At 35.6% G+C, this 24,571-nt stretch overlaps 5 protein-coding genes across 8 annotated transcripts; 3 read left to right on the top strand and 2 right to left on the bottom strand.

The window, feature by feature from the left end:
* Nucleotides 1-8,454: 8,454 nt before the first annotated feature.
* On the bottom strand, nucleotides 8,455-8,931 carry LOC125187968 (peroxidase 42-like). The gene is made up of 2 exons (XM_048084671.1): nucleotides 8,659-8,931; nucleotides 8,455-8,604 (listed from the first exon to the last, which is right to left on the bottom strand). Exons 1-2 carry the CDS (start codon nucleotides 8,929-8,931, stop codon nucleotides 8,455-8,457), a joined length of 423 nt encoding a protein of 140 aa, XP_047940628.1.
* A 1,997-nt stretch (nucleotides 8,932-10,928) lies between these two features.
* LOC125201048 (pentatricopeptide repeat-containing protein At1g11710, mitochondrial) lies at nucleotides 10,929-13,529 on the top strand. 4 transcript variants are annotated; one of them, XM_048098934.1, is made up of 3 exons: nucleotides 10,929-11,045; nucleotides 11,466-12,078; nucleotides 12,250-13,529. In XM_048098934.1, the coding sequence occupies exons 2-3, from the start codon at nucleotides 11,502-11,504 to the stop codon at nucleotides 13,443-13,445; spliced, it is 1,773 nt and encodes a 590-aa protein (XP_047954891.1). In that variant the 5' UTR covers nucleotides 10,929-11,045; nucleotides 11,466-11,501; the 3' UTR covers nucleotides 13,446-13,529. The 4 variants fall into 4 exon arrangements, with proteins under 4 accessions (XP_047954891.1, XP_047954890.1, XP_047954888.1 ...); XM_048098933.1 differs by having other exon boundaries at nucleotides 11,466-12,402; nucleotides 12,484-13,529; XM_048098931.1 differs by having other exon boundaries at nucleotides 11,466-13,529.
* Nucleotides 13,530-13,735: 206 nt separating this feature from the next.
* Nucleotides 13,736-18,998, top strand: LOC125201051 (ATP synthase gamma chain, chloroplastic). Its single transcript, XM_048098936.1, has 2 exons — nucleotides 13,736-14,922; nucleotides 18,838-18,998. Exon 1 carries the CDS (start codon nucleotides 13,815-13,817, stop codon nucleotides 14,913-14,915), a length of 1,101 nt encoding a protein of 366 aa, XP_047954893.1. The 5' UTR covers nucleotides 13,736-13,814; the 3' UTR covers nucleotides 14,916-14,922; nucleotides 18,838-18,998.
* On the top strand, nucleotides 17,642-18,998 carry LOC125201050 (ATP synthase gamma chain, chloroplastic). Its single transcript, XM_048098935.1, has one exon. It carries the CDS (start codon nucleotides 17,730-17,732, stop codon nucleotides 18,828-18,830), a length of 1,101 nt encoding a protein of 366 aa, XP_047954892.1. The 5' UTR covers nucleotides 17,642-17,729; the 3' UTR covers nucleotides 18,831-18,998.
* A 1,088-nt stretch (nucleotides 18,999-20,086) lies between these two features.
* On the bottom strand, nucleotides 20,087-20,711 carry LOC125202317. The gene has a single exon (XM_048100695.1). It carries the CDS (start codon nucleotides 20,585-20,587, stop codon nucleotides 20,261-20,263), a length of 327 nt encoding a protein of 108 aa, XP_047956652.1. The 5' UTR covers nucleotides 20,588-20,711; the 3' UTR covers nucleotides 20,087-20,260.
* Between the last annotated feature and the right edge of the window lie 3,860 nt (nucleotides 20,712-24,571).

Below are 24,571 nucleotides of genomic sequence, written 5' to 3'. Positions count from 1 at the left end.
AATTTTAATTTTTGAATCTAAAAACATGAATTTGAAGTTTTAAGATTTTCTTCATAGAATAATTTTCTCTAAATTGAAGTTGATATGTTCGTAGAAGTGTGAGCGTGGTGAAAGGCGGCGAGTATGAAAACGACGTCATTTAACTAGAAGAAAATAATTTGTCTATAAATACACGAACTTCCAAGGTTTTTAAGATTTTTCCTCAAAGTTTGAGAACTTCTATAATATCCCCCAAACTTTTATGATTTTCTTATTTTTGCCCTAATGATAGGTGTTTTACTAAAATCATTCTATGTCCAATAGTTTTTTTAAAATTTATGCATGAATATTAATTTATATATATTGATGCTTAAAGAGAGTGAGATATTTAGAAAGTACAATTTCATCAAATTTTTTAAAATCACATACATTATATAATTAAAATAAAATTTATCTCCATATTATTGCATAATCATGTTAAAATCATAAAATTTAAGCTTTAATAATTGATATATAAAAATAAAAATAATCATCATCCCAACTAAATGCAATTTGAAAGATAAAATTACAAATATCTCAATTTACAATCTCTTAAAATTTGTTAATAGATCAAGACATTTGACATAGTCAAGTTTAATTCAAGAAAGAGATTTAACGTCTAAAAAATAAAAATAAAAATACAATTTAAAAAAAGCGTTAAATTAGATTATTCACAAAATATTTCAATTTTAATGAAATTGATTTATGGAAAAAATATTAGAAAATCTTAGATTTCATGTGATTGAATTTTTTTTAAAAAAGTTAAAGAGGAAAATTCAGAAAATGCCCAAAGTTCGAGTATTTGTAGGCTGATAATATGTCAAGTTGATATACCACATTTCACCATGTAGATGCTAATATGTCAATTTTGAGAAAAAAAAAACCAAAAAAATAGTATTGAAAGTCGTGTATTTATGTGCAAATAAGCTTTTTAAAACTATCATTTTTTGTATGGGTAACTAAGAATTGAGATTGGTATCTGGTCATTCATTTATTTTAACAAATGGTTTATAATCTTATAATTTAGTACAGTATATACAGAAGTACATAATTTATCTTATTTTTTTTCTAATTTAAAGAAAATCAACTAATTTATCTTACTTTTTTTTCGACCAGAACATTTCGCCCTAATTTTTGTAGGTTTTTGGACCTCCTTTGTGATCTGTTGTTGGATCTGTTGTTTGAGAAGCCGTTTGTTCATCCTCTTTACCTTGAATCGTCGATAGCAATCCATTTTCGCTCCATACATGTAAAATAATTAGTGAAATAATTAAAAAGTTGATAAATATTGACGATTTGTTATAGTTTTTCAAATTTATGAACTCTGTTTCGATTTTACCTAAAATTTGTGAAACGCTTCCGTTGTCGCTGGAGTGTGTAAGTTTTGTGCTCTAGCCCTGATTTGCGATGGCAGAACCGATTAGAAGATAACGCGTCGCCGATTTTGGTGGGTGTGGTCGTAGACGCAGTCTATGGCGACTTTTTCTCCGATTTGGTGGGTGCAGATCTAGGGTTTCGTCGCCGTGTGAAAATGCAGAAGAAAGTATATACTACATATTTTCTTAAAATATGTTATTTGATCATAAAGTTGTTTAATTAATGAGATCATTTGTAATTAGTTAATGTTAAGTGCAATATTTTGGATTAAATCGGTTGGTTTTGTAATATGTTTGATGTTGGGCTTTTCAAATGTGAGGGCGATTTTGATTGGGCCATTTCAAAGAATTTTAGATATTTCATGTTATTTTTTTTGTTGTTATCTTTTAGTAATTTAATGTGGGATATTGTGGAACAAATATTGGATCAGCATTGTATGTAAATTTGGGATAATATTTTTGAACTCAATATCGCTCTATTTTTAAGAATTGTTAACTATATTGAGATAATTGTAAACTATATCGGGATCCTCCTGTTTTAGGGATCTATTTTTAAGAATTATTGGGCCATGTATGTTAACTATATTGGGCTTTTTTTTTTTGTCATGTTATTTTTTATAGTTATATTAAAGTATGTTTGTTCCTCTTTTTATCTTTAAAACAATTATAATTTTTAATTTTTTTAAAATTTATGATTTACTGGATTGTTTGTTTTTGTAAGTTTTTTTTTTCAGTTATGAATAACTGTGTTTTGTTAATCAAGTGAAATCATGAACTCTTTTATGTTCAAATTATCTGATTTTATTTCATCTTTTGGTTTCTGCTTTATATTTTTCTTTATTTGTATATATTATTATATTCCATCCACTCATCTCCTATTTTGTTATTTCTTTTATTTAATATTGCTATACTCATACTATTTATTCAAATTGTATAAAATTATATGCCGAATATGAGATGGTTCATTTACAGTATCTTGAGGGAAGTACATTTTTTTTTGTTCTTAATAATGATATGAATATTTTTTATATACATGGATATTCTCATCCGTAAAAATATTTATGTATTATTTTCTCTATATTCTTTATTTTAATATATGTAGTTATTAATATATCGTCAGTTTTTGAAAATCTTTTGTCCAGTGCATAGCACGGGTGGTAACAGTACCAGTTAGAAGGAGTGCGTTTTCCTTTTTTTTATTCTTTGTAATATTATTAATTGTTATAATGTTATTTATACATATTAAATTATCACATTTTTTTTCATAAACGTCAATGTTATTCTGTTCTTTTAATTTATTCCTTCTTATTTAAGATCATTATTCGTAAATCGTTTGGCCCGTGCTTAACACTAGTGGTTTATAATTTATAACTTATAATTTAGCACAGTATATATAGAACTACATAATTTATCTTACTTTTTTTTTCTAATTTAAAGAAAATCAACTAACTAAAATTACTTTAGTTTTTCTAAACTTAATTGTACAAAGAAATTTCTAACCTCGTTATTCAAATTCAAAATATTTCTATTTTTTTAATAAGTTTGGGGTGTTAAATGATTCCATTAAAAAAAAATTCAAAAAATTCAAAAGAAAGCTTTTGATGATGGGGTTGACTTTGATTTTTCGATAGGAAATATTTAATTAATCACTACTTGTGTTGATGCCAGTACGAGGATGAGATCCCAAATTTTAGGATCTTCATTAATTGAACAAAAAAACAATGTCTCAACTCTCACACCATCATCTCCTATTCCTTACGTACACTGTTGGCAAATGCAACAAACAAATATCTCAGATCGATACAATAGACTGTTGGAATAAATAATTAAATTTAATTTTGTAGTAGAATTATCTAGATATTAGTATGTATTAAAATATCTAGATATTTTATGAGAATTCTCTAGATTATAGATATTTTTTAGAATTCTCTAGAATTATGATGTATTAAAATATTTAGATATTTTAGTAGAATTTCCTAGAATGTTAGGAAAATATCTAGACTTTTATGTAGAAAAAATCGGGATATAAAATATTATAGATTCTAGTATAGAATTCTAGAATATGAAGTGAAGCCCTATAAATAGGGGAGAGTTGTAACATTTTGAACAAGTTGAAGAAGTTGAGAAGTTGAGTGAGTTGAGAAAGTTTGAGAAATTGAGTGTTCATTTCTTCCCCACATCAAAACATCTCCTAAATCATTTCTCACATATTCCACTCATTCTCCTCTCAAATATTTCCTCCAAACTAAATTACTCCTCCAACATATATCCTATATTTTTCCAACAAAGTGGTACCAGAGCCATAAGTTCCTACCTATAGTATGGCTAACTTGCCGTCGTTCCAAGTCCCCATGCTCAACAAGAGCAGTTTCGATAATTGGAGTATCAAGATGAAAGCGTTATTAGGAGCCCACGACGTTTGGGAGATCGTGGAGAATGGCTACGAGGAGCAGCAAGATGAGACCAATCTATCCCAACAACAAAGGGATAGATTGCGAGATGCGAGAAAGAGAGACAAGAAGGCTCTCTATCTCATCTACCAAGCTCTAGGGGACGACGATTTCGAGAAGATCTCGAGTGCAAGCACCGCCAAAGAAGCGTGGAAGAAGCTCCAAATCTCATGTGTGGTGCGGAGCGAGTAAAGAAGGTACGCCTCCAAACTTTAAGAGGGGAATTTAAATCTTTACAATATGAAAGAGTCCGAATCAATTTCGGATTATTTTTCAAGAGTCTTGGCGGTGTCAAATCAAATGAAAAGAAATGGTGAAAAATTGGAGGATGTTAGAATCATGGAGAAAATATTGCACTCTCTAACCCCTAATTTTGAGCACATAGTAGTTACAATAGAAGAAACAAAAGATTTGGAGGAAATGACCATCGATCACTTATTGGGTTCGCTACAAGCATATGAGGAGAAACAAAAGAAGAAACAAGAAATTGTGGAGCAACTTCTGAAGTTGTAAGTAAGCCCAAAGGAGAAAGAAGAAAGCTCGAGCAATGGTGGTGGCCCACAAGGAAGAGGTCGCGGACAAAGACAAGATCGTGGTCGTGGTCGTGGTCGAGGATATGCTCATGGATGTGGACGTGGACGAGGATATTTTTCCAACAATGAAGAAAGAAAGGAGTTCCCAAATATAGGACGAGGAATGAGCAATCCACAATCGAGGTACGATAAATCTTCAATAGAGTGTTATAATTGTCATAGATATGGGCATTATGCTTCCGAGTGTAGAGAGAAAAAATCAAAAGTTGAAGAGAAGGCCAATTACGTGAAGAATACGAATGAAGAAAATGGATGAGTTCTTCTAGCTTATAAAGGAGAAGCTGGAAGAAAAGATGATATGTGGTACCTCGACACGGGAACGAGCAATCATATGTGCGGGAATAGGAGCATGTTCGTGGAGCTTGATGAATCAGTAAGTGGTAACGTCTCCTTTGGTGATGAATCTAAAATTCCAGTTAAAGGAAAAGGCAAGATTCTAATTCGTTTGAAGAATGGAGCTCATGATTTTATTTCTAACGTATATTACGTGCCCAACATGAGAAACAATATATTAAGTCTTGGACAACTCTTAGAGAAAGGTTATAACATTCACATGAAAGATTATAGCCTTTCAATAAGAGATGGCAAAAATGAATTAATTGCCAAAGTGCCTATGTCCAAGAATAGGATGTTTTTATTAAATGTTCAAAATGATGTGGTGAAGTGCCTTCAAGCATGTTATAAAGATAAGTCTTGGCTATGGCATCTTCGATTTGGGCACCTGAATTTTGGTAGCTTGAAATTGCTATCAAATAAAGAAATGGTACGAGGATTACCACCCATCGAGCACCCCGATCAACTCTGTGAAGGATGCTTAATTGGGAAGCACTTCAGAAAGCCGTTCCCAAAGGAGTCAAGTTCGAGAGCTCAGAAGCCATTGGAGTTAATCCATGCAGACGTGTGTGGACCAATCAAGCCAAGTTCCCTCGGTAAAAATAATTATTTCCTACTTTTCATTGATGATTTTTCAAGAAAAACGTGGGTATACTTCTTGAAGCAGAAATCAGAAGCATTTGACGCATTCAAGAAGTTCAAGGCTGCCGTCGAGAAAGAAAGCGGTCTACAAATCAAAGCAATGAGGACCGACCGAGGTGGAGAATTCACATCTAGGGAGTTTCAAGAGTTTTGCAAAGAAAACGGAATTCGGCGGCTATTGACGGTCCCAAGATCCCCCCAGCAGAATGGAGTTGCCGAACGAAAGAACAGGACTATCGTCGAGATGACTCGAAGTATGCTAAAGACGAAGAATTTGCCCAAAGAGCTATGGGCAGAAGCAGTGGCGTGCGCCGTATACCTGTCTAACAGGTCTCCAACAAAAAGTGTCTGGGGAATGACTCCTCAAGAAGCTTGGAGCGGAAGAAAACCAGGGATCGCCCACTTGAGAGTGTTCGGGAGCAAAGCCTATGCACATGTACCAGATCAGACGAGGAGCAAACTCGATGACAAAAGCAAGCCATTCATCTTCATCGGGTACGACTCTAACACTAAAGGCTATAAGTTATATGATCCAACTTCGCAGAAAACCATGATTAGCCGAGATGTGGAGTTCGATGAAGAAGGAGTATGGGATTTCGGCTCAGACAATGACTTCACCTTCATACCTCCATTTGGAGAGCAAAGAGCAGGTGAGCAGACCGGAGAGGAGCACCAAGAACAAACAACTCCACCTACATCTCCCACATCAGCTGTCAGAGACTCGCCACCATCTTTCTTGAATGAAAGAGCCACAGAACGCACACGAAGTTTGGATGGAGTGTATGACGACACAGAAAGGTTAGAAGATCTCACCTTACTTTGCCTTTTTGCTGATTGTGAACCAGTTAGCTTTGAAGAAGCTACAACAAGTGAAAATTGGCGAGTCGCAATGGAGGAAGAGATCAAAGCCATCGAGAAGAATGACACGTGGGAGCTGGTGTCACTACCAAAGGGACACAAGGCCATTGGAGTCAAGTGGGTGTATAAAATCAAGAAGAATTCCAATGGTGAAGTTGAAAGATATAAAGCGAGACTCGTCGCAAAAGGATATAGCCAAAGAGCTGGAATCGACTATGACGAGGTATTTGCTCCTGTCGCTCGCTTAGAAACTATTAGACTAATACTATCTCTTGCAGCCCAGAATAGATGGAAGATTTATCAAATGGATGTAAAGTCGGCTTTCTTGAATGGATTTCTTGATAAAGAAGTCTACATCAAGCAACCTGATGGTTATGTGGTGAAAGGCCAAGAAGACAAAGTGTTGAGGTTGAAGAAAGCCTTGTACGGGCTAAAGCAAGCACCGAGAGCGTGGAATACCAGGATCGACAAATATCTTGAAGATAACGGCTTCACCAAATGCCCACATGAGCACGCGCTCTATGTGAAAAGTAAAGGAAATGATATCTTAATAGTGTGCTTGTATGTGGATGATCTCATTTTTACAGGAAACAATCCAAAAATGTTCGAGGAATTCAAGAAGGCCATGACTAAAGAATTTGAGATGACAGACATCGGGCTGATGGCATACTACCTCGGAGTGGAGGTAAAGCAACGAGAAGATGGAATATTCATCACACAAGAACACTACGCAAAGGAGATCCTGAAGAAGTTCAAAATGGAGGATTGCAAACCAATCAATACACCGGTGGAATGCGGGATCAAGCTATCAAAGAACGATAAAGAAGAAAAGGTGGATCCGACGCTATACAAGAGCTTGGTTGGAAGCCTACGGTACTTAACTTGCACAAGGCCAGATATATTGTACGCTACAGGACTCGTAAGTCGCTACATGGAGAATCCAACCACTACCCACTTCAAGGCAGCAAAGAGAATACTCCGATATCTCAAAGGTACGATCGACTATGGCCTATTATATTCAGCTGCTAATGATTATAGACTTGTTGGCTACAGTGATAGTGATTGGGCTGGAGACAATGATGACCGAAAGAGTACAAGTGGATATGTGTTTTACATGGGAGACACTGCCTTCACTTGGATGTCTAAGAAGCAGCCCATTGTCACATTATCAACATGCGAAGCCGAATATGTGGCAGCCACCTTCAGTGTTTGTCATGCAGTATGGCTCAGAAGTTTATTATCGGAGCTCGGGTGGCCACAAAAGGAGCCAACAACTATTTGTGTGGATAACAAGTCGGCGATTGCGCTATCCAAAAATCCAGTGTTCCACAACCGAAGCAAGCACATCGACACCCGCTACCACTACATCAGAGACTGTGTTGCAAATCAGGAGATCCAAGTCGAGTATGTGAAATCGCAAGATCAAGTTGCTGATATTTTCACAAAGCCCCTCAAGTACGAAGACTTTATCAAGATCAGGATGTTGCTCGGAATGACAAATCAAGTTTAAGGGGGGGTGTTGGAATAAATAATTAAACTTGATTTTGTAGTAGAATTATCTAGATATTAGTATGTATTAAAATATCTAGATATTTTAAGAGAATTCTCTAGATTATAGATATTTTGTAGAATTCTCTAGAATTATGATGTATTAAAATATTTAGATATTTTAGTAGAATTTCCTAGAATGTTAGGAAAATATCTAGATTTTTATGTAGAAAAAATCTAGATATAAAATATTATAGATTCTAGTAGAGAATTCTAGAATATGAAGTGAAGCCCTATAAATAGGGGAGAGTTGTAACATTTTGAACAAGTTGAAGAAGTTGAGAAGTTGAGTGAGTTGAGAAAGTTTGAGAAATTGAGTGTTCCTTTCTTCCCCACATCAAAACATCTCCTAAATCATTTCTCACATATTCCACCCATTCTCCTCTCAAATATTTCCTCCAAACTAAATTACTCCTCCTACATATATCCTATATTTTTCCAACATAGACAACAATATCGTCTCCTGATGAAACCCTAGAGATTTCTATCATATACGACACAAAAAAATCAAACATGCCAACATCCTTGTTCTTATCTTACCAAAACATCCAAACAAAAGAGGTGACATATCACACACTGACATGGATATTTTTAGTCGATAAATTAGCTCGTTTGCAAGATTACACTGGCCGTTCCTCACAGACCATCGGGACAATCCCTCTCTATGGCTTCCCGGATAATGTTCTCGACATACCTAAAACTCCTCATCTCATAGCTCCCGTCTGCCTCCTCCTTCTCGGACATCTCCCTCCTCGTTGACTCAAGCAACATTAATGCATCACATGACTATATATGAAAAAACACACACAACAAAAAATTAAAGATCATCAAAAAATATACAATTGAAGATGTAGAAAGATGTCTCTTTGTGCATTCCTCGAAAACGCAATGATGGAAGACGTTTCTGAGCCAGGAGAAAGCAGTGTGCGCGTGGTGGCGATTGTAGAGAAGCTGGACTTGCTCTCTGATGATGTTTTCCGCGTGAGGGCAAAAGCCTTTGTAGTATTCGAAAGAAAGCTCGGAAACATAAGTTGCTTCGTCTACTGCGAAAGCGGAGAGTGAGGAGAAGTAGAGCACTGTGAGGATGAAGAGAGCTTTGCAAATGGAACACATTGTTGTGTCACATTCAAGGGGTTGTTTGCATTATTCTTTAAATGGAGAAAGCCCTAAATCTAAATTTTGGCCTTTTTTAACAATATTTACTTCTCCATCTCATAACAATTTTCTATATATTGCTTAGACTTTATCAACTTAAAACTAATTGGTAGTACCATGAATAAATGATCTCCATATGGAATCATGTTTCTTAATTAATTGAGCTTCTTTAAAGTTACCATATGAACAAACACATGCAGATAGAGCTATGTTTTCTAGAATAGTGTTTTTGTATATTCTAGTTTTGCACATGATCATTTTTTCAATCTATAAGTACAAAAACTTTTGATTTGTTTGAATTTTATAAAAGTTAGATTTTTCTCCAAATCAATTGTGATGTGGCAATCAAATTTAAGGTGAAATTAAAATGATGTCATTTTGATGATGTAAAAATTTTTAAATGAAATTAAAACGGTTTAGAATGCCTCTTTATGATTGAAACGGTCTCTTTCTTAATAAAATATAGTAGTACTATAAAGAATTTTCAATCAAGGTGGTAAATTTCCAGTTTATTAGTTTTTTCAGGTATTTTATGCAAATAAAATAATCATGTAATTTATTGATAAACATAAAGATCATATGGCCTGTATTATTAATAATTTCATAATTCTTGTTATATTTTAACATTAGTAAATGCCTATGATTTTATTTTATTTTTTCCCACTTACTTGCTCACACGTAACAAATCAAATGTCAACTTGGAACTTTATTTTATTAATTAATTTTGTTTAGAAGAAGCCATGTGATCCTTCATCCTTATGTTTATCTGTTTATTTACTTTTAAAAATATAGTCATTATATTTTTTATTCTCCTGTTTCGCATGGATTCCGAACAGGAATAACTAATTTTTTTACTTCAATTGGTTAGCGTTGCTGTATTAATACTATTAAACAATTTACAAGTTTAGTCACACATTCACCTGGTCAAGGCCCGGTTAAGGCTCAGCCCGGCCCATGCCTATGTTAAAAGGCGATTGGCGTTAAATTACAATATAGAAAGAAGATGATATTCAGCTTAGAATCTTACTTTTAGGAGTCGGAAATGAGTCAAAGTAAATTTCGTTTTAGACTTTTAGCTATGAGTCGTTTTTCACTTCTAGAATGGGTGCAAAATGTTGGCAGATTTGTTTTTTTTAATGGTGTTGTTGAACTCTTGCTCACCATCTTTTAGTTTGAGCCTATTTTTATCAAAAAATAAAATAATAATATATTGATTTTAGTATGAGAAAATATATACTCTATGATATGGTACCATTTCCGTCCAACGGCAAGTGATTGATAGCATTTTTATTTTTGTTGTTCCAGTATAGATTACTCCTATTAGTTTTTACGTTTAACAAAAAATAATATATTTATTCTTTCGTACTTTATTCTCTTATACTTTTCTCTATATTCCTTCTTCATTTTTTTCTCTCTCCACTTAATACAATAAATATCATTTTCTTAAATCTTGTATTTGAGTGAAATTTATCAATTGTAGTGGGACGAAGAGAGTAATGAGCTACTCCCTTCGTACGCGAATAGGAGTCTCGTTTCATTCCAGCATAGATTTTAAGAAATGTTAAGAAAAGTGGGTGGTAAAAAATTAGTGGAATATAAGTCTCACGTGTATATATTAGTTTTAAATGATATGTGAGTAGAGTGATTTGGTGGAATGCGAGACCTTTTTACCATTTATAGTAATAATCAACCGGGACACATATTCACGGACAGACCAAAATGAAAAAATAAAATTCTTATTCGCAAATAGAGGGAGTATTTTTTTTTAAGTTATGCGACCATAATTTGAACAAAAAAAAAATCATTTGCCCATTTATTATGTATAAATAAATCATTATGTAGAAAATTTTAAAAAGAAGTTTTGGGCCACCTCTGTTAATCATGATTGGGCCTTGATGAAATTATAATCATAAGAAATGAGAGAAAATAGAAAAGCCCATGTAGAAAATTTTAAACAAATCCCTTCACATCAATATTTTCTCAATTACTCGCGCCACACTCATCGGTTTCCTTCTCCCTCACCGTGAAACCAAGCTCTCCGGCTCTCCAGCGCCGTTCACGCCTCAAAATTGGTAATAATTTTGATATTACATCTTACTCTCTTGTATTGTAGGATTGATTAGAAAGATTGAAGTAGGAGAAAGTTATTCATGAATTGAGCTTGCGAGGGGGGCCGAGAATTTATGGCTTGAATTGGGGGTATTTCGAAGTAATTGGCTTTACGTGATGCTCAAACTTATCTGGTAGATTATTTTCTTGAATTCGTGTAGTAATTTGGGACTTCTCCAAATATTATGAGTTCAAACTGAATTTTCAATTTTTCTAAGTTTTTCCGAACCCCCTATTTCTCACTACTGGGCTGGATAATTTGTGAATCTCCTAATCTTCCAATTTTTAATATCATTTGGTTCATTTTGTGTTCTTCATTTATTTTTATGTTCCAAGCAATTTTGTATTGCCTGATTTTGATGAGGTTTTCTTTTTTGGAATAGGATAGGTCATGCTATGATCTGCAGCTCACTCTTTCTATGTTATTTACCCTATTCAAATCAAAAGGGAGAAGTGTTCTAGTCAGGGGCCTGCATTTTTGTAAGAAATTCACACCACCTGGTGCTGAAGATATTATTTTCAAGGCTATTTGTGTGAACATAAGCCAGAAGAAATGGAAATTCTTGGACCAAGTTTCTTCAAGTCTCACAACTACTTTACTCACGCGCATTTTTCAAGAGCTCCGCAGCTCTCCGTGTCTACTTTTAGAGTTCTACCAGCAAGTGGGGGGAGTAGACACTGTTTCGTGCTCACTAGAATCGTGTTGTATTCTGATTCATGTGATGGTAGAACGTAAGAACTTTGATGATGCGTTGTGCTTGATGAAAGAATTGATGATATCCAAAGGCTATTCACCTTTGGAGGTTTTAGAAGCATTGATTCATAGCTCTGCTGGAGTATCTCCGAGTAGGGCTGTTTCTGATGCATTGGTTAGGGCTTGCACACAGATTGGGGCAACTCAGGATGCGTACGAGGTTATCAAGAAATCGAGGATAGGAGGCATTCGTGTGTCGATTCATGCTTGGAACAATTTTTTGGGCCACCTATTGAAGATAGGTGATGTTGCTGGCTTTTGGGAAATGTACAGAAAAATGGTTTCTTATGAGTATTATGAGAGTGTGAATACTTATAATCTGCTAATTTATGCGCTTTGTAAAGAAGGCCACCTATCGGAGGCTTTGTCAGTTTTTTATAGGATGATAAAGGCTGGAGTTTTGCCTAATGTAGTGGGATTCAATATGCTTATTGATGGAGCTTCTAGGGCTGATGACCTTGACGTAGCGCAGAAGGTTATTGAGAATATTGGAAAAATGTCAAGGGGGTGCGTCTCTGCTAATGTTGTTACATACAACTCTCTCGTCAATGGTTATTGCAAGCAAGGTAATCCTGAAATGGCTGAAGATATTTTAGATAAAATGATCGAGAAGGGTGTGAAGCCTGATGTACGAACTTATGCCACAGTGATTGATGGGTATTCGAGAAAGGGGTGCTTGGAGGAGGGATACAGGCTGTGTGATAGAATGGTTGAAAATAGTATGATTCCGGATGCTGTCGTTTATACTTCATTAATCCACTGGCTATGGATGGAAGGAGATATCAGTGGAGTTTCACTGTTACTATCAAACATGATGGAGAATCGCGTAGACCCTGATGAAGTCACGCATTCTATGATGATAAATGGATTATGCAGGAATGGTCATGTCAATGAAGCTCTAAAAGTTCAGAACTGGATAATAGATATGAACCTTGTTGAAGATGCTTTCTCTCACAGTATTCTCATGAACTATCTTTGCAGAAGCAATGATATATCTGGAGCAGAGCAACTCCTCTGCAGAATGTTTGTTCGAGGCTTCCTACCAGACACGGTCACATATAGTGCTATGATTGATGGATACTGCAAAGCAAGCAAAATGGAAAGCGCCATTGAGGCATACACAGACATGGTTAAGGTGTACAAGCCGAATTTGGTAATCCTCAATTCCATTTTGAATGGTTTTTGCAATGAAGAATCTATGGACATCTCCATGTCTTTGCTAGATGAGATGAAGGCGCTGAATATGTTTGATACCATAAGCTTCAACACGTTGTTGAGTTCCCACTGTCGTACAGGGAGACTCAAGGAAGCGTTTGATTTGTTCACGAGTATGAGAAGAATGGGCTTCTTGGTGAACACGGTCACATATAATATCATGATTAACTGCCTATGCAGATTCGGATTGTTTGATCATGCCGGCCAGATTTTGAGTCTCATGCTCCATCAGGGCTTAACCCCTGATTCTATTACCTATACCACTCTGCTCACAAACCTCAGCAATAAAAGCAGTTTTGATGAAGTTGTCAAGATGCACGACTATTTGTTACTCCATGGGGTGCACACGGATAAGGCGACGTATGAAGCCATTGTCCGTCATGATAGCTCGTGAGATATTTCGATGTAAAGCATACATTAGTATCAGTATTATTTTTATCCACCTTTCATATATGGAAATGATTCCTGCTTTGTATTCTGTTGTCTGGTTTATTTACTTTCGACCATATTTCATTTCTAAAAAGCAACTAAGCAATTGGTTTTTTATTTAGATATGAAAACTATTGTGAAAATTATGGCATTTGCTGGTGCCCACATATCATGTATATTTCGTAAAATCCTTATCTTGAAATGAGTCTCTCTCAGCCTCTCATTTCAATGGACAACTCTCAACTGAAAAAATCCACCCACACAGAGAGAGATAAGGCAGCAACAAGAATCTCTCACTCACTTCCCTCCATAGCCGCAGAGCTTCAGCATAAGCATGTCTTCCTCCAATCTGACTATGCCATCTCTGTCGAAGCTCTCCTCTCGCTCCTTCATCGCCCCGTTCCAGCTCCCGAGCTCCAACTCCTCCACACCTCCATGCAGATCATCCACCACCCAAATCCAGTGCAGCCTCCGCGATCTCCGCGACCGCATTGATTCTGTCAAGAACACGCAGAAGATCACCGAGGCCATGAAGCTCGTCGCGGCCGCCAAGGTCCGGAGAGCTCAAGAGGCCGTGGTGAATGCCCGCCCCTTCTCCGAGACCCTCGTTGAAGTCTTGTACAACATCAACGAGCAGCTCCTCACGGACGACATCGACATCCCCCTCACCAAGGTCCGGCCTGTCAAGAAGGTCGCCCTCGTGGTGGTCACGGGCGATCGCGGTCTCTGTGGTGGGTTCAACAATGCCATCATCAAGAAGGCTGACTTGCGGATCAAGGAGCTTAAGGCGCTCGGCCTTGACTACACCGTGATCAGCGTTGGGAAGAAAGGGAACTCCTACTTCCTCCGCAGGCCTTACATCCCAGTCGATAAGTTCCTGGAAGGCAGCAATCTCCCGACGGCCAAGGAGGCGCAGGCGATCGCGGATGATGTGTTCTCGCTGTTCGTGAGTGAGGAGGTGGACAAGGTCGAGCTTCTCTACACCAAGTTTGTCTCCTTGGTGAAGTCGGATCCTGTGATTCACACGTTGCTCCCGCTCTCGCCCAAGGGAGAGATCTGCGATATCAATGGAGTCTGCGTTGATGCTGCGGAGGATGAGTTCTTCAGGCTCACAACCAAGGAAGGGAAGCTGACAGTGGAGAGAGATATTGTGAGGACTAAAACCACTGATTTCTCCCCAATTCTGCAATTCGAGCAGGATCCTGTGCAGATTCTGGATGCGTTGCTGCCACTCTACTTGAACAGTCAGATCTTGAGATCGTTGCAGGAGTCGCTAGCGAGTGAGCTTGCTGCCAGGATGAGTGCCATGAGCAGTGCCTCTGATAATGCATCCGAGTTGAAGAAGAATCTGTCAAGAGTTTACAACAGGAGGCGTCAGGCCAAGATCACCGGAGAGATTTTGGAGATTGTTGCCGGAGCCAACGCCTTATCCTGAGCTCCACATCTTTCTTGTATCTCGGATTTCGATTGTGTTGTAATACTAATATTTTTCAGCAATATACTCAAGCAGGAGAAACACCATTCTATTTTGTAACCATAAGCCATGTTACTCACATTTCATGTACAATGCCATTTTTTCACTTCTCCCCTGTTTTATGATTGTATGCTTTTCAAACACATAACTCAAATCTAAAGCATTATAGGAGCATTTCATTCAACTCTCATATCCAAATTATGGGAATAACTAACAAGGTATATACAAATATCTAAATTTAAGTATTGGCTCTTCATGTCCTAAACTAGATTGTACATATTCCCATGTACCCTTCATTAGATCTTATATTGTAAGAACTAGTTCCACCATTGAAGGGATAGTAAACTACTCTTATCAAACCAACAAGAATTGAATTGCAAATACTAAACCAGCAAGAATTGAATTGCAAATGCAAGTTCAGTAAAGTTGTATTGACTGAACAATAAAAAAAGTGTCAAAATTCCAGTGGTAGATTAGGAAGTTCCTAATCTGTAAATTCATTCAAGGAGCAATTAAGAAACAAAGTGTTTAATGCGTGTATGCTATATACTAGAAACTACCCTATCAAACCAGTGATAAGTGAATTGTAAACGTATGTTTAGTAAAGTTAAATTGATTGAACCATCAAAGAAAAGTGTCAAAAATCCAGCCGTAGATTTGGAACTCTAAATAAATTCATGGAGCAAAAAAAGAAACAGACCGTTTAATGCATATATCACAGCCATGGTGGAGTAATTGCAACTGAATACGGGCTGCATCATAATATTAAGTAATTGATTGCAAAACAAGAACCAAATCCAACAAACAGAAATAAATTTATATTAACTATATCGATTGCAAAACAAGAATCAAATCCACAAAGTAGCAGATTAATACCGATTCTAACTGATTAATTCATAACAAATTAATTAATCACCAGCAACTAGCAGATCTACCTTTGATTCCAGAGAGTTTTATCAATACTGGACTAATATTTCGATTAATTTCCAAAACCGGAGCAATAATTTCGCATGTGAGAGCAAAATAAAAAATTTGTATATCGTTTTATTCATCTGATATTCGTCTACACTTGTGTGTGGTCAATTACAAATAGAATATGAAAAACACCTAATACCAAGACAGCCCTAACAAAACAGCATTGTATATGCAGTAGAAAAATAAATTACAGCAGGGAAAGACGGTTTACGGCTAGGTCTCAGTAAAAACCGGCGCCACAGCCAGAAGCTTTTTGCGCATAAAGCACCTCGGGAAACCCTTGGTCCTCAAATTGAAACACGGAACTGCTTCCATGGCCAAACCAGTTGACCGCGGCTGCGGAAGCGACGAATCGGAATCAGATCCGAGTCGGTACAGCGCGAGCAGAGCCTGAGCGCTGATTTGTTTGGATCTGGCGTTGATCTTCGAGTATCTGAGTTGAACAAGCTCTCCCGGCTTGAGATACTTGTAATACGCCGGCGCCGCCGATGATGAGCCAACTCTGGATTTCATGGTGATGTAAATCTGGAAACCCTAGAGTGAGATTGTAGATTGAGAGAAATTGATGGGAATTGGGAAATGAATTGTGGGAGGAAGAGAGGGTTTTATAGTAGTGAAGCGAGAAGCGGGAAAATAGTGGCGGTCAGTGAAGTGGCGCAGCGAATTTTTCAAGTTTTAATTTTGGGGTGCGCCTCATGGACTCTTCTGTCCCTCAAAAGTTATCATATGTCATCCTCTGAGATTTATTTTTTATTAAAATTATTTTTTTTATTTCATAATTCATCAATTATTCCCCATTATAGGATTAATAGCAATTTTGATGAAGTCGTTTAAATGCACGACTATTTGTTACTCCATGGAGTGCAAGCGGATAGGGCAATGTATGATGCCATTGTTCGTCAATTGATTATGATAGTTCTCCACTATTTGAGCGGGTGAAATGATAGTCCATGAGGTATTACGCTGTAAAGCATAAAATAACATGAAATATTCTTTTCATCCAAGTATGTGTAGTGTTTCCTTTTTTAATTTTGACCATAGTTGATTCCTAAAAAGTATTATGAACCACTCGTTGTGATCCTCATTAATTATTTCATAAGAGTAGTTAATTGGTACAGGTTTTAAGAAATTTGGTATCTTTGTTGATAAAAATGAATCATAAAAGTGAATAGGGCAATTACTGAGAACCAAACCAAAATAGCATATTAGGATAATTAATTATTTCTGGCCCATTTTGATTAGTGGGCAACTTGAGATTGTGCTTTGGTATATTCTTGGGCTAGCAATCGGTAGTGCTCCCTCCGTCCCAGATTAAGAGTCATTTTTTGCCATAAAAGTTCGTAAAATTTTAAGAGTTACTTTTAGAATTTTCCATATTTGGTCATACAATTTTACCCCATTCTTCATTAAAATTACATAAAAATGTCATTATCTACATTAAAATAAATCAAAACAAAAATCAAAATTAAAAGGGACTCACATTCAACCAACTCCATCATCTCACTTTATTTATTACACACTTCAACTCTTTCTTAAAATCCGAACCATAACAATAAGTGACTCCAAATATGGGACGGAGGGAGTATTTATTTAGATATGAAAGGTATTAAGAAAATATGAGATTTTGTTGGTGCCCACATATCATTATTTTGTAAAATCCCTTATCTTCAAATAGGTATCCCTCAGCCTCTCATTTCAATGGACAACTCTCAACTGAAAAAATCAACCCTCACAGAGATAAGGCTACAACCAGAATCTCTCACTCACTTCCCTCCATAGCCGCAGAGCTTCAACATAAGCATGTCTTCCTCCAACCTTACAATGCCTTCTCTGTCGAAGCTCTCCTCTCGCTCCTTCATCGCCCCGTTCCAGCTCCCGAGCTCCAACTCCTCCACACCTCCATGCAGATCCTCCACCACCCAAATCCAGTGCAGCCTCCGCGATCTCCGCGACCGCATTGATTCCGTCAAGAACACGCAGAAGATCACCGAGGCAATGAAGCTCGTTGCGGCCGCCAAGGTCCGGAGAGCTCAAGAGGCCGTGGTGAATGCCCGCCCCTTCTCCGAGACCCTCGTTGAAGTCTTGTACAACATCAACGAGCAGCTCCTCACGGACGACATCGACATCCCCCTCACCAAGGTCCGGCCTGTCAAGAAGGTCGCCCTCGTGGTGGTCACGGGCGATCGCGGTCTCTGTGGTGGGTTCAACAATGCCATCATCAAGAAGGCTGACTTGCGGATCAAGGAGCTTAAGGCGCTCGGCCTTGACTACACCGTGATCAGCGTTGGGAAGAAAGGGAACTCCTACTTCCTCCGCAGGCCTTACATCCCAGTCGATAAGTTCCTGGAAGGCAGCAATCTCCCGACGGCCAAGGAGGCGCAGGCGATCGCGGATGATGTGTTCTCGCTGTTCGTGAGTGAGGAGGTGGACAAGGTCGAGCTTCTCTACACCAAGTTTGTCTCCTTGGTGAAGTCGGATCCTGTGATTCACACGTTGCTCCCGCTCTCGCCCAAGGGAGAGATCTGCGATATCAATGGAGTCTGCGTTGATGCTGCGGAGGATGAGTTCTTCAGGCTCACAACCAAGGAAGGGAAGCTGACAGTGGAGAGAGATATTGTGAGGACTAAAACCACTGATTTCTCCCCAATTCTGCAATTCGAGCAGGATCCTGTGCAGATTCTGGATGCGTTGCTGCCACTCTACTTGAACAGTCAGATCTTGAGATCGTTGCAGGAGTCGCTAGCGAGTGAGCTTGCTGCCAGGATGAGTGCCATGAGCAGTGCCTCTGATAATGCATCCGAGTTGAAGAAGAATCTGTCAAGAGTTTACAACAGGAGGCGTCAGGCCAAGATCACCGGAGAGATTTTGGAGATTGTTGCCGGAGCCAACGCCTTATCCTGAGCTCCACGTCTTTCTCCAATCTCCATTTTCGATTGCGCTATAATACTATTATTCAGCAATACAAACTCCCTGTAATTCTCCGCCGCCTTCTTAAACAAGAGAAACACCATTCTGTGTTGTAACCATAAGCCATCTTACTCACATTTCATGTACAATGTCATTTTTTCACTTCTTCTTCCCTCTGTTTGATTGTATGCTTTCCTGTGCAACCTGATCATGTGTCTATTTCTGAACAATCCGAATTCAAATGCAATAACAGAAATTTACAAACAGGTGGATTGTGGAGATTTGAAGCATTTCATTCAACACTTATGTCCTAAACTAGATTGTACATATTCCCATGTATCCTATATAATTAGATCTTACTACTCCATATAGTAAGAATTGGATCCACCATTGAAGGAATAGCAAAACTACTCACATCAAACCAACAAGAATTGAATTGCAAGTATATGTACTGGATTGTACATATACTCATGTATGCTCTATACTAAATCTTTATATTGTAAGAACTAAAACAAACCATATCATACCAGCAAGAATTGAATTGCAAACGTACATCAAAGGAAATTGTCAAATAATCTAAAGGTATACTACATCAAAGGAAACAGGCTGTTTAATGTATATCACTTCATGTATGCTATATACTAGATCTCTATATTGTAAGAACTAGAAACTACCTATATTAAACCAGTGAGATTGAATTGCAAATGAATGTTCAGTAAAGCTGCATTGATTGAACCATCAAAGAAAAGTGTCAAAAATCCAATTGTAGATTTGGAACTGTAAATAAATTCAAGAAGCAATAAAAGAAACAAACTGTTTAATGCACACTATATCACTTCATGTATGCTATATAATAGATCTCTATAGTGCAAGATTTAGAAACTACCCATATCAACCAGCAATAATTGAATTGCAAACGTATGTTCAGTCATACTGTATTCATTGAATCATCAAAGAACAGTGTCAAAAATCCAATGGTAGATTTGGAAGATCTGGAAACTACACACATCATAAATCTCACGACGATGGTGGTGTAATTGCAGGTGGGAAATGGTAATAAATTGCAAAACAAGAATCAAATCCAACAGAGTAAGAAATTTATATAGATTTAAGCTAATTAATTCATAGAAATTAATTAATTACCAGCAAGTAACTCATCCACCTTAGATTCCATAGGGTTTTGTCAAACTGGATCATTATCCTATCTAATTTCCAAAACAAGAGCAATGATTTTGCATAAGCATCACAAGTGATCAAAACAAAAATTTTATCGTTTTATTCATCGCATATTCTTCTACACTTCTGTGTGGTCAATTACAAATAGAAAATGAAAAACATCTAAACAGCCCTAGCAAAAACAGAATTTTAGGCTTATTGTATATGCAATAAACAATAAAATTACAGCAGGGAGAGACGATTTACGGCTAGGTCTCGGTAAAAACCGGCGCCACAGCCAAAAGCTTTTTGCGCATCAGGCACCTTGGGAAACCCTTGGCCCTCAAATTGAAACACGGAACTGCTTCCATTGCCACACCAGTAGAATTCGGCTGCGGAAGCGACGAATCGGAATCAGATCCGAGTTGGTACAGAGCGAGGAGAGCCTGAGCGCTGATTTGTTTGGATCTAGCGTTGATCTTCGAGTATCGGAGCTGAGCAAGCTCTCCAGGCTTGAGATACTTGTAATACGCCGGCGCCACCGATGGTGATGAGGATGGTGATCCGAGAGCGCTGCTACCAACTCTGGATTTCATGGTGATGGAGAGGAAATCTGGAAACCCTAGAGTGAGATTTTAGATGGAGAGAAATTGATGGGAGATGCAATGGAAGGGATGGAGGGTTTTATAGTAGTGAAGCTAGAAGCGGGAAACTGGTGGCGGTCAGTGAAGTGGCGCACAGAATTTTTCAAGTTTTAATTTTGGGGTGCCGCCTCATCATTCACACCCTTTTGGACCATGGTATTTTTGTAATTTTGCATCTATTTTTGTTTATTTTACTGTTTTGACCTTCAAAATTTGTCACAAATAATGATGCTCGATAATTTTAGCCAATATTAGTAGTACTACTATATATGTTGAGTGTATAAGAAGAGATACTTGAATGAATTAATGATGATTTACTTTAAATAAAATTAGAAAGTGTATATGTATAAGAAAGGTGTGATTGAATGTATTAATGAGGATTTATTCTCTATAGGAATAGAAAGTTGACTTTTTTTTATGACCTATCTAAAAGAAAAGTAATGCAAAATCGCAATTATAAATTACACTAGTTCACTAATATACAATATTGTTTTGCGAGTTAATGAAAATGACATAATAAAGTAAGAGAAAAGAAAAAAAAATAGAGATAATGTTGTTTTTATTTTAAAAACATTTCATTTTTAATGGAACATTTCAAAGAAAAATATTTTATTTTTTTAAAGGATAAAGAGAGTATAATACTCCCATTATTAATCATATGTCATGTTCTAAATTTTTAGTTGTTGCAAAATAGTTTTCAACTTCAAGTTTTTATCATTTTTCATAACACCATTTACTAAATTGGTGACCAACAAATTGATTTGTCTAATTGTGTAGCCTTCAGTATAAAAAAATTTCACCAACTATATAAAATAACAATGTTACGGTGAATATTGCTCCCAGATTAAAAAGTTAATAGACTATGTTTGGTTGTCATGATTATATCTGAGAAAGTAATTTGATTTTTTAAATTTTAAATTCTTATGTTTATTTTGATTTTTAATCAAACTGGGAAAGTAATCAAAATTCGAAAACAAAGAAAGTTAATACAACTTTCCAGAATTTTAAATCCTAACTATTCTTAGGTATTATTATTTCCAGTTTTAGGATTCTTACATATTTAATGTAATATAGTATAGTTCTATTATTATTATTATTATTATTATTATTATTATTATTATTATTATTATTATTATTATTATTAATTATAGTATTTTTAAAATAATTTAAAAGTATAAATTATTGTACTTAATTTCAGTATAATAAATAACTACGATGAAAATTATCGTAATTATAGCTATATTTTATAATATTTCATAATAGTAATTCATAATTTATTAAATAATTAAAATATAATTATATAATATAAATCGTATAATAAATAATTATTAGTATATTTTATAAATTAATAATTAATCAATAAAGTCGTATTGAAATTTTGAATTATAAAATTTATTCAATTATAATATACATAAATATAATAATAATAATAATAATAATAATAATAATAATAACAATCATATTTATTATTATAGTAAATGAGTATAATACTCTATGTAACTATATTTACAATTATATCATTATATATTATGGTGGACAATCCATATTTAAACTATATAATAAATATAATAATATAATTATTATTATTTATAATTAACAATTTATTAAAAAAATTATATTATTATTATTATTTTTTATAAATAAAAAAGTAATAAGTATATTTTTAGTTTAGTGTTTAAATTAACATATAAATTTAAAATCTTGATATTTTCCAAACACAGGAAAGTAAAGTTACTAGGAATCATATTCTCGGGATTCATTTTCTCATGAATCATTTTCCTTGCCAACTTTACTTTCCTGTCAACCAAACATGGTAATAGTGTTTTATTGCCCAAAATTTAAACTTATTCCGATAACTATCTGTAAATTATATGTAACGTTTTAGGGTAAAACTAGGGAGCGATGTCAGTGCAAATGTACATACATAGAGCAGAAGGGGACATGAATGAACTGAAACACACTTGAATGAGAGGGATTCTAGGGATATGTTGGTATGAGACTGCATATCCGAAAGGAGTTTATTAGATTTGATAGATGTTACATATACCAACAAATGCATCTTCTTTCTTGGCATCCATTTCATGAGAGCTCCAAGCATAAGTCTGGTAGCCGAACCTTTACGTACTCACATTATATTCTATTGATTTTAGAAAAACTAATCTGCTTATGCTTTTAGCGTATTCCAAATAGTGTTATGGCCTTCATAAAAAAATTGGACACCATTAGAACGTGATCACTTTGCTCTATTTCTTATCAATAGATTTGGGTTTGCTAGATATGGGGGCATTGTTGCTCGCACAAATGAATGTAGATAGCAAATCTTACCAATTTGAAAAAAAAATGAATATGCTATATTTCATATGAACAGTGCGGGCTAGCCATTATTTATTGAGTTCACCAAACACCAAGAATTTTCAGAAATAGACCCAAATATGATCAATTCTTCAAGGGTGAACACGCCCCTCAGTAGACATTCTTAGATAACAAGCTTGACTGTGGAAATTAGCTAGAAGACCAGATGTAAAATACGAATGAATTGTCATGGAGAGAAGGTTAAAGTAATCTTCGTCAAAGGTATCATACAAATTAAAAATGGATCATTCTTATAGTATTGTAAAGTGATCGGTAGACTCATAATTCAAAAAATATTCAAATTGCGGATCCAAAATCCGAAAATAAAGAGGCATAATTTTAATAGTATTTAATAGCGTTAAATATAATTTAATTTAATTTAATTTGTAATAATGAAATAAATAGTCCTTTTATTCCTTAAAAGCTGAGTTAATCACTTGTACATGTTTTACCAGAATATTAAAAATATTGTGTAAAAAAAATAGCATTATACTCTATTTTTAATTTCATCGCAAAATAAAATATACCCAATAAAATAAGAATATGCTTAATTGTCAATAAGATGCATTAGCTTGTACATACATATTAATATTCACCCAAAATTTATACATATTATTTAATTGATTTTCCTGTTATAATTAGTTGAGTTAAAAAATTGCTACACTCTCAACTATCAGTCCTCATTACAATATCAATAAAACTGATTTTAATTAAAATACAAATGTAATATACTAAAGTAGTAGTATTTGAGTTTATATTGATAATAAGAAAGAAATATGAATTGTTAAAATAAAGAATGCACAAAGAAAAGAAAAAATATGTTCTTATTGATGGTTGAACCATAAACCTTTAGTTGAAAGACTAAAAGTTAAACCATTGGGCTACAAAATTTTATTCTATGATATACATTGAAAGCAAATATAGTTTTACACACGAAGGAGGCAGATATGTTTTTTTCCGGCTAGACTCCATGGGATTTTTAGCCTCTCCGACGGTCGGAGAGAGCGGCCAACCCCTCCCGCCCCCCGGAATCTGCCACTGGGCTGGTTCCATGTAGAGAAAAGTCAATAGTACTAGCAACTTAGATGGATGTGGATAATCTATCTTGAACGATTGCAATGCCTATTTTGTAGTCGCTCACTGTATTGTATGATTGATGACACGAGGTGTAGTGTAACACTAGATTGTATCACAACGAGACTAATATTTCTATACTGATAAAACCAAGTACTATAATATATTGGTGATTACTTACTAAAATCTATACAAGTAATAATGAGATTATAGAACTGACTATAGATTGCTTTAACTTATTAGAAGGTATTGGTTTTCGTATTATTAGAAGGTATTGGTTTAACTTATAAGTTACTAACACTAATCTTGTGCGCGGCTAAAAGCCCTATTTGTGGGTCTTCCACTTTTTATATCCAAAGTTCAGCTGAAAAGGATGAATCTCTTCCCTTTTCATTCATGAGACTAAGAAAACAAAGGAGATTGCTACTGCATATAAAGGTTTATTTCATCACATGATCGATGGTAGGATATATTGAAAAAAAAAATGTATAGTCAATATGATAAATTATG

This window comes from Salvia hispanica, chromosome 1 (genome assembly GCF_023119035.1).
Source record: "Salvia hispanica cultivar TCC Black 2014 chromosome 1, UniMelb_Shisp_WGS_1.0, whole genome shotgun sequence".
NCBI lineage: Eukaryota > Viridiplantae > Streptophyta > Magnoliopsida > Lamiales > Lamiaceae > Salvia > Salvia hispanica.
This window is presented reverse-complemented; position numbering and strand designations above follow the sequence as displayed.

Excerpts from the sequence above, each read along its gene's own strand:
- LOC125187968 (XM_048084671.1), bottom strand. The coding sequence starts at position 8,931 with ATGTGTTCCATTTGCAAAGCTCTCTTCATCCTCACAGTGCTCTACTTC. Across the intron at positions 8,605-8,658 it reads ATCTTTCTACATCTTCAATT|TCATGTGATGCATTAATGTT; the intron begins GTATATTTTTTG and ends TTTCATATATAG.
- LOC125201048 (XM_048098931.1), top strand. The coding sequence starts at position 11,502 with ATGTTATTTACCCTATTCAAATCAAAAGGGAGAAGTGTTCTAGTCAGG.
- LOC125201051 (XM_048098936.1), top strand. The coding sequence starts at position 13,815 with ATGTCTTCCTCCAATCTGACTATGCCATCTCTGTCGAAGCTCTCCTCT.
- LOC125201050 (XM_048098935.1), top strand. The coding sequence starts at position 17,730 with ATGTCTTCCTCCAACCTTACAATGCCTTCTCTGTCGAAGCTCTCCTCT.
- LOC125202317 (XM_048100695.1), bottom strand. The coding sequence starts at position 20,587 with ATGAAATCCAGAGTTGGTAGCAGCGCTCTCGGATCACCATCCTCATCA.